Source organism: Plecotus auritus, assembly GCF_963455305.1.
Source record: "Plecotus auritus genome assembly, chromosome: 2".
Classification (NCBI taxonomy): domain Eukaryota; kingdom Metazoa; phylum Chordata; class Mammalia; order Chiroptera; family Vespertilionidae; genus Plecotus; species Plecotus auritus.
Genome location: NC_137771.1, coordinates 35,007,380 through 35,024,745, shown reverse-complemented (window position 1 = coordinate 35,024,745; position 17,366 = coordinate 35,007,380). Strand labels below are relative to the sequence as shown.

The window sequence follows — 17,366 nt, the reverse complement described above, 5'->3', positions numbered from 1 at the left end:
ATGGTTTTCTCTCTCTAAAATTAATAAAAGCATGTCAGGTGAGGATTAAAAAGAACAAAAACACCCTCTGATCACCCATCCTGTCCAAACTGGTTACAAATTATAGTCAGTGGCACTTCCAACCACTTAATTATCTAAATGGAAGGTTTTTTATTCAGCATCCTTCTAGCTATCCATCATGTACCCCCTCACAAATATATAATGACTACCTATAAAACATGCAAGGTGCTTTGCTAAGTTCTAGAGATACAACAACGAATAAGCCAACAAACTTCTGATTTCTAGAAGTTTTCATTCTAGTAGAGGAGGCATTCAATAAGTAATCAAATAAGATGTCACATATAATATATAACAGTGGTTCTCAAACTTTTTAGTCTCAGGACCCCTTTCCAAATTTATTGAGGACTCCAAAGAAATTTTGTTTAATGAGTTAAACCTGGTATTTATCACGTTAAAAATGAAAACTGAGGGATTAAAAAATCATTTATTTATTAACTTAAAACAGGGGTGGGAATGTCTGGGACGTATAAGGCCTGCGAAATCATTTGATCTGGCCCTGCCAAGGCAACCGCAGGCAGGACTCGAAATTCAATAAATTTAGGAGTTTTTTCACAGCAATGGACACTTATATTAAGTGAATAATATTAATCGAATGATGTTATAAATATCCAAATGGCCCTTGGCAGAAAAAAAGTTTCCCTAATCCTGACTTAATATGTCAATAACAAACTGATTATACTAGTAACAGCTTATGAGGAAGTAATCATTTTCCCAAACAAGCAAGCAAGCAAGCAAGCAAACACACAAAAAAACCCACAGAAGAATGACATCTTTTAACATTTTTGTAACCTTTTAAATGTTTGGCTTAATAGAAGATAGCTGGATTCTGCATTCAGTCTTTTGTGCTATGTTGTTTTGGTTGAAGTATATAAAGAAATTATAGTTTCATGCAGATATACACTGAGTGGCTAGACAGGGGGAAAGAAAGGAAGGAAGAAAGGGAGAGAGGGAGGGATGAAGGGAGGAGAGAAACATCAATGTGTCATCAATTGGTTCCCTCCTGCATGTGCCGGCCAGGAATCTAACCCACAACCCTGGTATGAGCCCTTGACCAGGAATCAAACCCGAAACCTTCCAGTGCACTGGAGGATGCTCTAATTAGCTGAGCCACCCGGCCTGTTTTATTCTTAATCTCAAGGTGCAACCCTTTGTGGTCCCAATCAAAACACGAAAGTCCTCAAAGTTGGTGGGCCACGTTCTCCAACTTTTGGCCTTACAAGGCTGTTTGTTTGTTTAGTTTATAAGTAAAAGAAATTTATTTCTCACAGTTCTAGAGGATAGGAAGTCCAAGATCAAGGTGCCAGCAGATTCAGTGTCTAGTGAGGATGTGTTTCCTGGTACACGGGCATCTTCTCATTGAATCCACTTGTGGTAGAGGGGTGAGAAAGCTCTCTGGGATCTCTTCTATTTATTTATTTTTCCTTTTTATTGAGTTTATTGGGGTGACATTGGTTAACAAAATTATACAGGTTTCAGGTGCACAATTCCATTACACATCATCTGGATACTGAATTGTGTGTTCACCACCCCAAGTCAACTCTCTGTCCATCACCATTTATCCCCTCTATATTTTTATTTTTAAATAGACTTTATTTTTAGAGCAGTTTTAGGTTCACAGGAAAATTGAATAGAAAGTACATAGAGGTTCTTATATACCGCCTGCCCACACATACTGACAAGGCTTTTGAGTAATTGCTTAGTCACAATCCCTCTCCTGGAATTTACAATTCTGCTAGAAGAATAGTGGCCCTAAATACCAGGCTTATCTTCTGGATGTTTGTCTTCTAGATCTTGCCCTGTTAATTCTTTACTACCCTTTTTTTTCTGATAGCTTCAGCCAGTTGTTTTTAAATAATTATTCCAGCTTTTCTAGTTCTCAGTGAAAAGGTAAGCTTGGCTATTATTGAACATAGTTGTTCCTTTTGTTATAAATTGCTATGAGTAGATTGCATATTTAGAAAGGATAGAAGGGTGACTCTATTAAGGAAATGCACAACTAATAACCTCTTATTAGCATCATGGTTTAAGATTTTACTTTCAATATTATAGAACTATATTGTAGAAATTAATATTTTAATTTTTATAATCTTTTATTCCAGCTCGTGATGCTGATGAGCGAGAGAAGTGGATCCATGCCTTAGAAGAAACAATTCTTCGGCATACTCTTCAGCTTCAAGTAAGAGCCTTTGTATGGCTTGTGGATAGTTCATTAGTTTTTGTTTGCTGTTTTCTTAAATAACTGTGATGTGTTGTAATGAAAACTTTTCATTTCTGAGTCACTTATTCTTGCATTTACAGTGTTATGATATACTAGTGGCCCAGTGCCCGGATTCATGCACACTGAAAGGAAATTAAGTAGAAGAAATATTTTAATATTACTATTCGCCCTTTTTCTATAATGGAAGTGTCAGAGAGTAAAGAAAATTAGTAAAATGTATATGAAAATAATGTATAAATTGATTAATAAATAAACAATAACAACATGATATAACAACAATAAAGACATGTTATAAAAACAACAAAAACATGATATAAAAACAACAAAAATATGATATAAAAACATTGATAAAAACAATGACTGGTAAATTGAGTAAACTTATTCTAATATCTCCCTGTATACCACATTAAGAGTAAAAACACTTTTAGAGTGCTTGACTAATTTCCCTTGTGATGAAGTTTTTACAACTTTAACGTCACACGCTCTTCGAACTCGAGAGAAAGCAACATATAAGTGATCATGTCCAAAAACGGGTTCAGGTAGGAATATTCCTACTCTGTCTAAAGTTTGTCCTTGTGATTTATTAATAGTCATCACAAATGTTGGCATCACGGGAAACTGTCTTTGAATTAATTTAAATGGAAGGCCAGTGTCAGACAGGGACAAATACTGTGCATGCGCGAGTCAGCGTTTATTTTTAAATTGTCAGTGCATGTCATATGTACCGGCTGGTTGGTCGGATGGATGGTCGAACAGATGGATGGTCAGTCACTTAGCCTTTTATATATAATCCTAATATATAAAAAGCCAGGGGCTGTCACAACTGAAACAACTGGACGGATGACCAAACACAGGCTGTGTGGGGCGACCAGGCCGGCAGGGGGGTTAGTGAGGGACGACCAAACTACTGAACAGCAGGCTGTGTGGGGCCACCAGGTCAGCAGGGGGGGGCAGTTGGGGATGACCAGGCAGGCAGGGGGGGGCAGTAAGGTGCAACCAGGCTGGCGGGGGGGGGGGGGCAGTTAGGGGCGACCAGGCCAGCAGAGGGGGTAGTTGGGGGCGACCAGGCCAGCAGGGGGGCAGTTAGGAGCCATCAGGCTGGCAGGCAGAGGCAGTTAGGGGTGATCAGGCTGGCGGGGGGGGGGGCAGTTAGGGGTGATCAGGCAGGCAGGCAGGTGAGCAGTTAGGAACCAGCAGTCCCGGATTGTGAGAGGGATGTCCAACTGTCGGTTTAGGCTTGATCCCTGGGATTGGGCCTAAACCAGCAGTTGGACATCCCCTGAGTGGTCCCGGATTGGAGAGGATGCAGGCTGGGCTGAGGGGACCCGCCCCTGCCAAATTTCGTGCACCGGGCCTCTAGTTTATATAATAAAAGCCTAAGTGACCCTTATGGTGGAATGACCAGAACAACCAGTCGCTTTTATGCACACTGACCACCAGGAGGCAGAAACTGGGCTCATGGCTGGCGAAAGCAGTGGCGGTGGTGGGAGCGGAGAGCGGGCCTAAGACGGTAGTCAGACATCCCCCGAGGGGTCCTGGACTGTGAGTGGGCGCAGGCCGGGCTGAAGAGACCCCTCCCCACCGTAACCCCCCCCCACCCCTGTGCACGAATTTTGTGCACTGGGCCTCTAGTATATAGTAAAGTTGTAGTCATTTTCTTGTGCTTTCTGTAGGGTAAAATACTGATTTTTGTTTAGAAACAAGACAGTGTAAGGCAATGTTAAAGGGAAGTGCTATGTTAAAATGTGCCAGATTCCTTTTTTAAATTTAGTACCTATAGTTGGTTATGATATAACCAAATTACATAAAATTATTGACAACAGATATGTGCTGAGAAGTTGACATACATTCTTTGTTAAGGGATTTGGCAATTACCATATGTGTTGGATAGTACTCTTTGAGATGAAAGGGAAAGAAAAAACCCAAACTGGTTAAGAAAAAAGCAAATCTCGCTTAAGTGTGGTTTGAAGTAGGCACTTAAACCATGTCATGAGGACCCAGATCCCCCTTCTCCATTTCTCAGTTCGTGTTCTGGGTTGGCTTCAGTTTTAGTTAGGTTCTCCTTTTTTTGGTGGTAAGGTGGTTGCAACAATTTCATCTTACTCTTGTTGGAACTTTCTGGATGTGATAGGATTAATAGGATTTGTGCTGATCATCATCAGTCATTTCCCCAATCCTGACCAATCACAGTGTCATGGTCATGTTCCACCCCTGGAGCCAGTATGTTATTTGCTTCATCAGAACACATTGCTGATGGGTTGGAAGATGGTTGTGGTTTCCCCCACCCCCCTGTAAAGTCAGAATAAGGAACAAAAGATGCTGGGTGACAAAAACACCAAATGTCTACTCTGCCATACTGAAAATAGCTTTCTATGTTTATTCTCCAATGAAAGAGCTTATATTGTGGCATACATAGGATTTTGTTTTGACCTACAGGATTGAATTATAGAAAACTGATCTTTTATGACACTTTCTCTCTACTTATCTTTGTCCCATACCAGGAATTGGCTTGAAAAGACAAGGTAGACTAAGGGCATCCTACAACGTGGGGAGCTCCCCATCCCTTGAAGTGTTCAAATAGAAGCTTAAAAAACATTATTCCAAGATATGGTTATTAAGAGATTAAGAAATGAATACGAGCTGAACTAGGAGATCTACAAATTACTGTATGAGCTATGCTTTTTATTTATTTTATTATTTTTTATGATGATGAAAAACATAATATACAATTTTTCCATCTTTTTTTTCCATTATAGTTCATATTCAGTATTATTCTGAATTAGTTTCAGGTACACAACATAGTGGTTAGACAATCATATACTTTACAGAGTGGTCCCCCTAATATTTCAAGTACTGCTCCCCTGCCCCGGCCCATACACAGCTATTACAATATATATATATTTTTTCCTCCATTGACCTCTCTCCGGCCACTCCCACCCCCCAGCACATGCCCTTACCTCCCTAGTGACTGTGTCCATTGGTAATGCTTATATGCATGCATACAAGTCCTTTGGTTGATCTCTATCCCCATCCCCCCACCCCCGCCTTCCCTCTGAGGTTTGACAGTCAGATGGATGCTTCTCTGTCTCTGGATCTATTTTTGTTCATCAGTTTATGTTTATCTTTCTCCATTTGGCTTATTTCGCTTAGCATAATGCTCTCCAGATCCATCCATGCTGTTGCAAATGGTAAGAATTCCATCTTTTTTTACAGCAGCATAGTATTCTATTGTGTAGATGTACCACAGTTTTTTAATCCACTCTTCTGTTGATGGGCACTTAGGCTGTTTCCAAATCTTAGCTATGGTAAGTTGTGCTGCTATGAACATAGGGGTACATATGTCCTTTCCGATTTCTTGGGATATAATTCCTAGAAGTGGAATCACTGGGTCAAATGGGAGTTCCATTTTTAACTTTTTAAGGAAACTCCATACTGTTTTCCACAGAGGCTGCACCAGTCTGCATTCCCACCAGCAGTGAACGAGGATTCCTTTTTCTCCACATCCTCTATTTTTTTTTTAAAAGCAACTTCATAATTTCTGTAGGTTTCTTTTTAAATTAGGCAATTTAATTAATTACTATAGCATCATTTCAGCAGATTTGTGATTCAGTAAAAAAATTAGTGATTTTTGTTTCTTTGTTATATTTTAAAACTTTTAGTTACTATTGACATTCAATATTATATGAATTTAAGTGATTTAAGAATTTTACCAGATGAAATTCCCTCCACAATTGGCTAGACTGACATTCAAGTCTCTCTATGGTCTAATCTCAGCTTGCTCTTCTTCTTCTTTTTTTTAAAAAATATATTTTTATTTCCAAGAGGAAGGGAGAGAGAGAGATAGAAACATCAATGATGAGAGAGAATCATTGATTGGCTGTCTCCTGCATGCCCACACTGGGGATGGAACCCGCTACCCAGGCATGTGCCCTGACCGGGAATCGAACCGTGACTTCCTGGTTCATAGGTTGATGCTCAACCACTGAGATACTCAACACAGCTTGCTCTTCTTGACATTTCTGCCACTATACCCCTACATAAACCTACTAGAGTGCTGCTGCTTACTTTCTTTCCTCTGAACACATCTTTTCATTTCTGGTCTCCACATTCTTGTGCATGATGTTCTGTCCTCTGAAATACCACCTGCCGCAACTCTGCCTTTGCACACTGCTCCTTTTCTTCAAAGCCCAGCTCAGGGCCAACCTCTTCTGTGGAGCTCCCCAGACTGATCCCTCCTCCCTCATTCCCCAAATTCAAAGTGGTATTTTTCCTTTGGATGCCATACTTATTGCACAGTTCACCAGGTCTTCTTCTTATTTATCTTTTAAAGTATGTATAACTCCTACCTCCCTAGTTAGGATGCAGATTCCCGAAGGTCAGGAACCTAATTTGATCCAATTTTGGCATTTATGAGCTTTTGCTAAGAAGATAGCTTACGTGTCTTTGGAAATAACAGGAAGAAAAAGATAACTTTGAGAAGTCTTAGACTCTGATAGTTTTCATATTTTAAAATACATGTGATACAAAAATAATTCTTTTTTAAAAAAAATTTGATTTCAGAGAGGAAGGGAGAGGGGTAGAGAGATAGAAACATCAATGATGACAGAGAATCATCGATCGGCTGCCTCCTGTACGCTCCCTACTGGGGATGTATGCAACCCAGGCATGTGCCCTTGGCCAGAATCGAACCTGGGACCCTTCAGTCCGCAGGCTGACGCTCTATCCACTGAGCCAAACTGGCTATGGCCAAAATAATTCTTTATACCCTCTAATATATTTTTTCTAAAGTTAAGCATGCAGAGGATAGGACCTTAGAAATTTGTAATTAAATGTCAATTTGACTGACAAAAAGGTAAAGATTCTCTTCTTACAGATAGTGAACTGTGATGAAGAACCTGACTTTGGTGCCAACTCTGACATTGAACTTATTCTCTCTCAGTTCAAGTGTCCTCATCTATAAAAACAAGGAAAATAAAATACCTACTTTATAGGGTTATTTTGACAATTAAATGAGTTAAATGCACATTTGTTGAAACAATGCCTAAGAACTTGATAAATGTTAATTGCATCACTAATACAACAACTACTCTTACTATTTCCCCTCCCAGAACTTGGCCTTCTAAATAGTGGTTAGTTAAATGAAGAAATAATTGAAGAAATTTAGGAGCAAGCAGATGATGTGGGTTGCTTTTCCATTGTTGTCTATTGAGTACTTTGAGATGTATAACATACTATTAGGCTCTGTTGAGTAGGCATTCATAGAGTTTTCTGCCATATGGGTGTGGGAAAGGGTATTTGCATTTCTTCCTTTTTCATTGAGTTTCATCTCTATGTTAGCCATTAAGCTATACTGTTTTTTGCCTTTTCATTACTAAAAGCTGCACCACCTCCATAACATTGAATTTAAAAGTGTTTTCTCTTTAACCACAGTGTTCTTACCTTCAGCCTCGTCTACCACTTTACTTCTGCACTTTCCTTCTCTTGTTTTAGTCTGAACTCTACTTCTCCATTTTTCCTTGGCCATTTAGTACCTTTCAGTTTTATTTCACTCCTGTGTGAGCTTATGATCAGCTTCTTCAGTATTGATCTTACTGTCACCCTTAAGAATTTCTTGTCACTGGATTTTTTGTTTGTTTGTTTTGTTAATTCTCACCTGAGGATATTTTTTCCATTGATTTTTAGAGAAAGTGGAAGGGAGGGAGGGGAAGTCCAGTATTCCAGTGTTTAAAGTGTCCTATATAATAAAAGGCTAACATGCAAATCAACCAAATGGTCTACCAGTTGCTGTGATGTGCACTGACCACCGTGGAGCAGACGCTCAATGCAGGAGCTGCCCCCTGGTGGTCAGTGCGCTCCCACAGGGGGAGCAATGCTCAGCCAGAAGCCGGGCTCATGGCTGGTGAGTGCAGCAGCGGTGGTGTGAGCCTCTCCCACCTCTGCAGTTGTGCTAAGGATGTCCAACTGCTGGCTTAGGCCCGCTCCCTGCACCCCGCACCCTGCACCCCACGCCAAAGCACTTACCACTACTCCTGGGAGGATTGGGCCTAAGCCGTCAGTCTGACATCCCCCGAGTGCTCCCAGACTGCGAGAGGGTGCGGGCCGGCCTGAGGGGACCCCCCCCCCCCACAAGTGCACAAATTTCATGCATCAGGCGGGCCTCTAGTTATGTCATAATGTTATTTAATGTGGCAAACTTAAAACTAGGTATGAACTTCTTAGGTATAAAATGTTACAGAACTAACTATACCTCCAAAAGAAAATTGCAAATTCTATACCAAAAAAACCCAATAAAATCCAAATTAACATTCATTTAATGTGATGAATGATAGTGCCTTGCTAAAAGTACGTTACTACTTACAGTGTGAAGATGGTTCTGACAGGGTATAGATTCTTTTTAGGTTTGGCATGCATACACTACTATGTGGAATATGATAATTCTGTCATCTCACCACTTTCTTTCTGTTCTGATTGCTTCATTTGTACAGCACGTGCCAGGAGGTCAGTTGGTTCTTACTTCACATATATGTAATTTATATGATATATGCTCTTCTGTGATAAGTAGTGGTAAGTGCTTGGTGCCAACTTGATTATAAACAAAAACATGGGCACTGAAATAGCATGGTAGCATTTGTACTTAACATTGTTACTGAGCTGATTCAGTGTGTGGTCCCTGACTGATGATGGTTCAATTTACCTTTTCACTAGAAACTTTACTTTGAATTTTGAATTTTGCTCTTTTCTCCTGCTAGCAATGTGTGGTACAATACTCTTGTGATGCTGGGTAGTGGCAGTGAGCTGCAGTTCCCAGTCAGCCATGAGCTCATGAGGTTCAACAACAGATACTCTACAGTATACTCATTGTGTTAGCATATTTTGCCCAACTGTAGGCTAATAAAAGTGTTCTCGGTAGGTTTAAAGTAGGCTAGGCTAAGCTATGATGTTCTATAAGTCAGTTTTATTAAATGCATTTTCAACTTAATGATATTTTCAACATATGATAAGTTTATTGTAAGTTGAGGAACATCTTACTAATTTTTATAGTTATCAGAAATGAAAACACAAAAGATTATGGTAGAGACTTTTTAGATCTTAGTTTGAAAACACTCATGTAGATGTCTAATTGAGTAGTATAGACCTTTAAGTTTTTTACTTTTATGCTGTAAGTGAAATGCTATTTAAAATTTTTTTTATACTAAATGGCTTCTGTAATTATTCTTTGGGTCAAGAAATTGGGCTATAATTGTCCCATATAAATAAATTTACGTAGGCCACCGTAAATTGTATCTTAGGTGGCTATCAAATTGGAACTTCATTGTAATTGTATAGTTTTTGCTCTTTACTATTTGTTCACTATCCATTGGCTTCGATCTCAAGTTCCTAGAGAGCAAGGGCATGATACCTTGTATAAGAATATGGCTGAGGTGCCCTGACTGGTTTGGCTCAGTGGATAGAGCGTCGGCCTGCGGACTGAGAGGTCCCGGGTTTGATTCCGGTCAAGGGCATGTACCTTGGTTGCAGGCATATCCCCAGTAGGGGGTGTGCAGGAGGCAGCTGGTCGATGTTTCTCTCTCATCGATGTTTCTAGCTATCTATCCCTCTCCCTTCCTCTCTGTAAAAAATCAATAAAATATATTAAAAAAAAAAAAAAAGAATATGGCTGAGGGGAATAGTAGCGCTAGTAGAAATCTCATCAGAAATGCCATTGAAACTGTAGATAAAACATCATTATCCATAAAGGAGATGTGTTAGACTTCAGATTTCAAATCATTATCAAGGCTGGGAAAACAATAGAGCCATTCTGAAACTTTAGAAAATATGAGATACTTCTGTATGATAATTACATATCTGTCAAACTTTTATTATAGACAAACACAAATTTAGTATTTAGTGTGCAGTTTAGGAGACTAGCTAAGAAATTAGTCGTTAGTATTAGGACCTTGATTCTATCCTCTTTTCTATAATGGCTGTTTGTCTAACTGGATAACTAAGATTAATAAAAAAATTTTAGTATTCTTCTTGGGTGTTATGCTACTTCACTGAAGATTAGCTTTTTTTAAAAAAAATATTTTTATTGATTTCAGAGAAGAAGGGAGAGGGGGAGGGAGATAGAAACATCAATGATGAGAGATGCCAGAGCTGACCAGCAGACCGTGAGCGACAAATGAATGGATTACTCTGACACGACGTTTGCTGTGAAAGAGAGGGCTAAGGGACTCCCTGGCTAAAGGAACCAGACAGCCCCAATTGCCTGCCTCATTAGGCTTTTATTGTAGCAGCGGTTTGAGGTAAAGTTTAGCGTTTAGGTACAATCAGTAGGATAAGTAATATTGGGAGGGCACATGTGTTTGTAGTGTCCTTTAAGCAAGGACACCCAAAGATTAAGCATAAGGATTCCAGTAAACACCTGGGGGTCAGCACGTGCACAGACTTGTTTGGAAAGGTCAAGAAATAATTAGGGGCGCCGACTTCGCCACTCCTAAGTCGGAATTCCGATCAACAGTGTGGGCGGCCTTCCGCACACTTCCCTTTTCTCGGAATATCCTTACAAACTTTCCAACCAAGTCTATGCTTCCCCAGAGAGAGAAAATTATTGATAGGCTGCCTCCTGCACACCCTACCCTGGAGATCGAGCCCACAACCTGGTTATGTGCCCTTGACCAGAGTCGGACCCAGGACCCTTCAGTCCACAGGCTGACACTCTATCCACTGAGCTAAACCAGCTAGGCCTGAAGATTAGCTTTTGAACATATATTTCCAATTTTTCAATATGCACATATCTGTTTAGTACCATTGTATTGTTTCCCTGGCCTCAGTTATTTTTGTATCATGTAGAAAAATAGATATGTTTTGTTTTTCTCCCTTGAGGCTCTTTTGTCCCAGAGGAAATGACTACAATATAGATGTGTCACCTCTTTCACAAGTAAAGGGGTTTGGAGATGTAGCCAGTTATTTGGATCTACTATAACAAAGGAAAATTCTTCTAAAGGCTATTGCCAATGTTGTTGTTATTACTGAAAACAGTAAAATTTATGACTCCTAAATTATAACTTAGGAGTCTAGGATTCATTTTTTAAATTAATTCTATTGTACTGGTAGTGGAACACCTATCTCAAACATTGGGAAACAACTACACAGATGGCACAGTGTTATAGAAGCTAAAGATTATTCCTTTAACTGCCAGAAATTTATTTTAACTGTGTCTTTTTATGGAAATCTTTTAGGACTTACGTATTTTCTTACCTTCTCTTTATAAAAATAAAGTGCATGTTCAATTCCGAACATAAAGAGAATATGTTTCAGAAAAGTTATTTATTTGGTAAATATTTATCAAACACTTCATGTGTTCCATGCACTATTATAGTTGTAGAGGATATCATTGTGAATAAATGACATATTGTCCTTGCCTTTACAGGGCTCAGTCTAATATAGAGGATAAAGATAATAACGAGGATTGAATTTTTAAAGACTATAATAGTGACATAAGTTGTGCTTTTTAAAATTGTTAAACTATATAGAAATATATAAAATAAAAACAATAGCTTTTCCCATACCCTTTCTTTAGAGATGAATGCATAGCTTTCCTTTGTTAACTTTCTAATTCTAATGTGAAGTTAGAATGCATAAAAGCTAGAGCATTTACAATGAAGAGTAATTATGCAATACAGTCATTTCACCCACCTTATGGCAAGGAGCTGTGTACTTCTAACGAAATTTGTCAACTCATGTGCTTTTAATAAAGTGTATAAGTTGTTTCAGAAGAAAGTTGAGTGACTAATGCAGATCTTACTTGTAAAAATTGGGGCAACAGTACCTATCTAATATAATTTTTAAAATTGAGTGGTGCTGAAAGGTTCACATAGAAAAACATCGGCCTTCTGCCTCTACACTTTCTTTGTTCTGCTTGCGAGACTAGCCATTTTCAACCTTTTTATGTGGCTCTTTTTATAGCATGGTACCTGGAATTTCATTCATGAAACAGACACTTATGCTAAAGATACAGTGGTAAACAAGGCAATACTGTACACTATCATAGCCATTGTGTGGTGTTTATTCCTAACCTTGAACAAATATTTTTTTGTTCGATAATGTATTGAGAATTGCAAATTATTTACAAACTTTTGGAACATGGTGGACTTGATCATAAGGTAGGGACTGCTTCTACCATATGCTAAGTAGTTTATTTATTCCATCTGGCCAAAGTTTCTACATGGACACTTGTTGGCTGACTTTAATTTTCAGACTTCTGGTTATTGATCAGACAAAATAATGGAGCTGCATATACTGCTTCCAAGAGTTGTCTTTTTTTTTTATGAAGTATTTTTAAAATATATTTTTATTGTTTTCAGAGAGGGAGAGAGAGGGAGAGAGAGATAGAATCATCAATAATGAGGGAGAAGCATTGATTGGCTGCCTCCTGCATACTCTGTACTGGGGATTAGGCTCACAACCCTGGCATGTGCCCTGACCAGGAATTGAACCATGACCTGGTTCATAGGTCGATGCTAAACCACTGGACCACACTGGCCAGGACCAAGAGTTGTCTTTTAATGTTACCTGCTCCAATCATTTGGCCTGAGTTGCTAGGCAAATTCCTAGGGAAACTATAATTTTTTAAAAAATCTATTGTTTCTTTTTTTTTCTCCTATTTCTATCAAAAATATTTGTCATCTATATCTGAGATGACATAAGAGGAGGATGTGATTTTAGGTAAACATTAGTGGACTCTGGCCGAAATAATATTTTTGAAAGTAGTACATAATACTTGAGTTCTGTATAAAATGTTCTTTGCATCTTTAAAACTATAGAAGTTTAAGGTGGGTGTACAGTATGATTGTTTTTGGTGGGTTTTTTTTTGTACTTGATCACCATAGTCTGTTCTTCATCTTGAACAGCAACAATAATAAGTGCCAATTTAATTTAATCATTTGGTTATGTAGTTCAAAAATAAGTATTGAAGATCCTTTGATACATGAGTAGGTATTCAGTTGTCATATATGGGTTTAAGGCATTGGTCACTTAACTTTCTTCTAAAATAACTTGTAGATTTCTTTAAAAATATGGAGTTCCCAAATTTGCTTAGAAGTCCTACAGTTTCTTGGAATAAAATCAGTAAATTTGACTTGTATTGTGTAATTACTCTTCATTATAAATGCTACATCTTTTATGTACACTAACTTTACACAAGGATTAAGAAAATGAGAACTATATATCTATAACAAATAGTTATCTCTAGTATTAAACTGTGGACTCTAGCTGTGACCTCTTTAAATATATATGTAATTGAAGAAAACTCATTAAGAGACTTGTCATAAATCATATTCTCCATCATCATTACCCTTAATCTTAACACTTAAACCTATCAATAAAAAACTGATGAAAATTGTATCTAAATTATCCAATTAAATTTTTACTCAACTATTTACATTAAACTGTCAAAATGACAGTGCATTAGATTTAGAAACTAGTCACCTATGATGGTGGTGATGGAAGATTTGGAGGATACTTTAACAAAAAATAACACTTGGAAAGACACTGTTAAATACAAAGTCCTTGATGACCTACCCCATAGGTCTTTCTGTCTAGTTGGGGAGATAAGGCCTAACTAAGCACATGAAAGAACTGCTAAGCAAGAGTTATATAAATAAGTACTCTTGTCTCTTATATAAGGGTCAAACAATACAATACATAGACAGAATTAGAGATGTAGGCTTTTTTCCCCTGGCCTGGAGAACTGTGTGGTCAGCTAATATTGAATTAAGTCCTTTGGCCTGCTCAGGTACAAAATTAGCTGCTAGAAAAGCAGATACTAAAGAAAATTTAAAAGGGTGTCATTGTAAGTTGTTGGATATTGACCATGTCCATCTGGCAAAATGAATGTTTTTTTCTACATTACTGTTTATAGTTTAATATTTATCACAGAATTATTTATTTTCAGAATCTATTCCCATATGAGATCCAGGCATTTGGCTAAATAACTGAGGATATGATGCTTAACAGAATCAGATACGTAGATCCTCGCCTCATTGAGCTTACAGTCTGTTGGTGAATAAACATTTATCAAAGAATAATGGAAATAAAACAAATAACCTGATTAAAAATGGGCATTAAGTCTGAATAGATATTTTTCCAGAGAAGACATACAGATAGCCACCAGATACATGAAAAGATGCTCAACATTGTTAAAGATCTGGGAAATGCAAATCCAAACCACAGTGAGAGATCAATTCACACTTGTTAGCATGGTTAGAATTATTTAAAAACAAATAACAAACGTTGGTGAGGTTGTGGAGATAAGGGATCTCTTGTGCACTGTTGTGCAACCACTATGGAAAACAGTATGGCGGTTCCTTAAAAATTAAATATAGAACCTCCATATGATTCAGTAATTTCACTTCTGGATATTTATCTGAAGAAAACAAAAACACTAATTTAAAAAATGCACCCCCATGTTCATTGCAGCATTATTTACAATAGCCACGATATGGAAAATACCTAAGTGTCTATTGATGGATAAATGGATAAAGAAATTGTAATACACACACACACAATACAGAATATTATTTAACCACAAAAAAGAATGAAATCTTGTCACTGAGACAATATGGATTGACCTGGAGAGCATTATGCTAAGTGAAATAAGTCACAGAGATAGACTAAATTAAAAAAAAACTAACAAGCTCATAGATACAGAAAATAAATTGGTGGTTGCAAGAGATGGGAGTGGGGACAGGTGGGAGAAATGTGTGAAATGTTTTCTTTTTTTTAGTTTAAGTAAATTGAACAAAATTTTTTTTTAAAGAATAATGCAAATAGAAAGCAGAACAGTGTTTGGAGGGATTGACTGCTTAAGAAGCACTGGGAAATTTCATGATGATGGAAATGTTCTATGTCTTACTTGATGGTTACATGTGTGCATATACTTACCAAAATATATTGAATTGTACATCTAAAATGGATGCATTTTATTGTATTCAAATTCAATGAAGTTAAAAAGGAATAACTCAAATACATGTAAAATAGCTGTGATAAGTTTCAGAAACACTGGAGAGTTGCTTGGGCTATGAGAACATAATAGGAAGAATTCACATAGGAGAGTTGCTTGGGCTATGAGAACATAATAGGAAGAATTCACATAGGCAGGGAGGAGATGATGATGAGTAGAAGTAAATTAAGTGAAGGTTGGGATTGGTGTCAAGGGGAAAAGTGTAAAAGACAGAAATAAAAGCATGTGCCAAGGTCTTGAGGTTGGAAAAATTGTGGAAACTTGAAAAGGGTCATTGTGTGAAGTACAGAAAATGAGGGAGTGGAGCCCTAGTCGGTTTGGCTCAGTAGATATAGCATCAGCCCACAGACAGAAGGGTCCTGGGTTTGATGCCAATCAAGGGCACATACCTAGGTTGCAGGTTCCCCGGCCGGGTGCATGCAGGAAGCAACCAATCAATATGTCTCTCTCACATTGATGTTTCTCTCTGTCTCTCCCTCTCCCTTGCATTCTCTCTGAAATCAATGGGGGGGGAAATATCCTTGTGTGAGGATTTACAAAATGAGGGAGTGGAAGGTATAAGATGGAGCAGGCAGGCAGTTGGGGCTAAACCTTGTAGGCCATTGAAGACTAGCCTGTATCCTAAGCACAGTGAAAAGCAGTTGAAGTTCTTTAACTGGGGTCTTGGGGTGTTGAGGGTGTAATGAAATTGGAGGAGCTAGGGTAGATTCAGGAAGACTTTACTAAGATTATTGCAAGCAGCCTGCACCTGTAATTGTGTGTTGTTGATGGAGAAATGTAGACAGAACTGATAAAGTATTTAGGAGGTAAAAATGACAGTACTTGGTGATGGGTTGAATGTGAAATGAGGAAGGTGGTAAGGGATGCTTGGTTTATGGTTAGCATATTAGAATGGATGGTAGTGGTTTTCGTTTACTGAGATAAGGAACTGTGGAAGAAGACCAGACTTTTGAAGACTGCATGCAGGAAGAAGGGAGTGTTTTTGATAATGAACATTTTGAAAAAAACTTACATAAAACAAAGTATCTTTAACACAGAGTTCAGCAAGCATTTATTGAGCCTTTTGTGCAATTTGTGCTATGCTAGTTGTTGTAGGGGGTACCAGTAGAGCACAATTTATTAGACACTTAGGAGTTTAATAGAGTTACAGGTATATATAAATAGCCATAAGGAAAAATAGTAAGAGCAGTAAAGAAGATTGTCCTCCAATAAGTTACGGATTTATGTCTGTGACTTCCTGCATTTTAGATGGATAATTTTCTGCATTTTGGATGGATACTTTTCTGTCCAGGTCTGAACTTTTGACCTAACTTGAAGTTAAAACCTTTGGATTCCTGAAGCATCTTCACAAGCCACCTAGATTCCTTATGGAGCTGTAGCACAACAGCAGGCCTATGCTTTTGTTTACGATAGTGTCTCCTCCTCCCCTCTCTCCCTCCCCCTCTTCAGCCTTCCCGGGCACGCGAAACAAACAACTTTCCGGAAGTAAGCAAGGCAGTTATCAAGATGAAACTTCGCTCCACAGCTGACCAAATATTTGGAGGTGGTATGCTAGAAACCGCCTCCAAATGGGTGTAAAGCATGTTTACGTCTGTGATCGGGTCCTCACTTAGTCGCCACTCTATAGGAATCGCCTAGCTGAGCTCTCTCCGGTGTTGACGGCCCTTTCTTGGGGGCGGCAGTCGCCTGTCGCGAGGCGTGGGCGTGGCGGCCCCTGGCCCGGTGGGGTCTGGGCGGGCCGGGGAGCCAAAAGCCCGGCCCTCCGGGTGCCCACCCGCTGGTGGCCGGCTCTCCTGCTGCTCCCAAAATTAGCCTAACCCAGTGGTCGGCAAACTCATTAGTCAACAGAGCCAAATATCAACAGTACAACGATTGAAATTTATTTTGAGAGCCAAATTTTTTAAACTTAAACTTCTTCTAATGCCACTTCTTCAAAATAGACTCGCCCAGGCCGTGGTATTTTGTGAAAGAGCCACACTCAAGGGGCAAAAGAGCCACATGTGGCTCGCGAGCCACAGTTTGCCGACCACTGGCCTAACCAATAGTCAGCCTCTTACCTCCCTATAGTAGGTGACTCATGGCCAA

At 38.7% G+C, this 17,366-nt stretch overlaps 1 protein-coding gene across 14 annotated transcripts in view; it reads left to right on the top strand.

Moving 5' to 3' along the window:
- OSBPL9 (oxysterol binding protein like 9) overlaps positions 1 to 17,366 on the top strand; it is a gene marked incomplete at its 5' end in the record, with an annotated part of 136,723 nt that overhangs the window by 59,309 nt on the left and 60,048 nt on the right. For all 14 annotated transcript variants that reach the window (XM_080658055.1, XM_080658052.1, XM_080658054.1 and 11 more), the window contains one exon: positions 2,160 to 2,236. In XM_080658055.1, the coding sequence (XP_080514181.1) occupies positions 2,160 to 2,236 (77 nt within the window). The remainder of the gene's footprint in view (positions 1 to 2,159; positions 2,237 to 17,366) is intronic.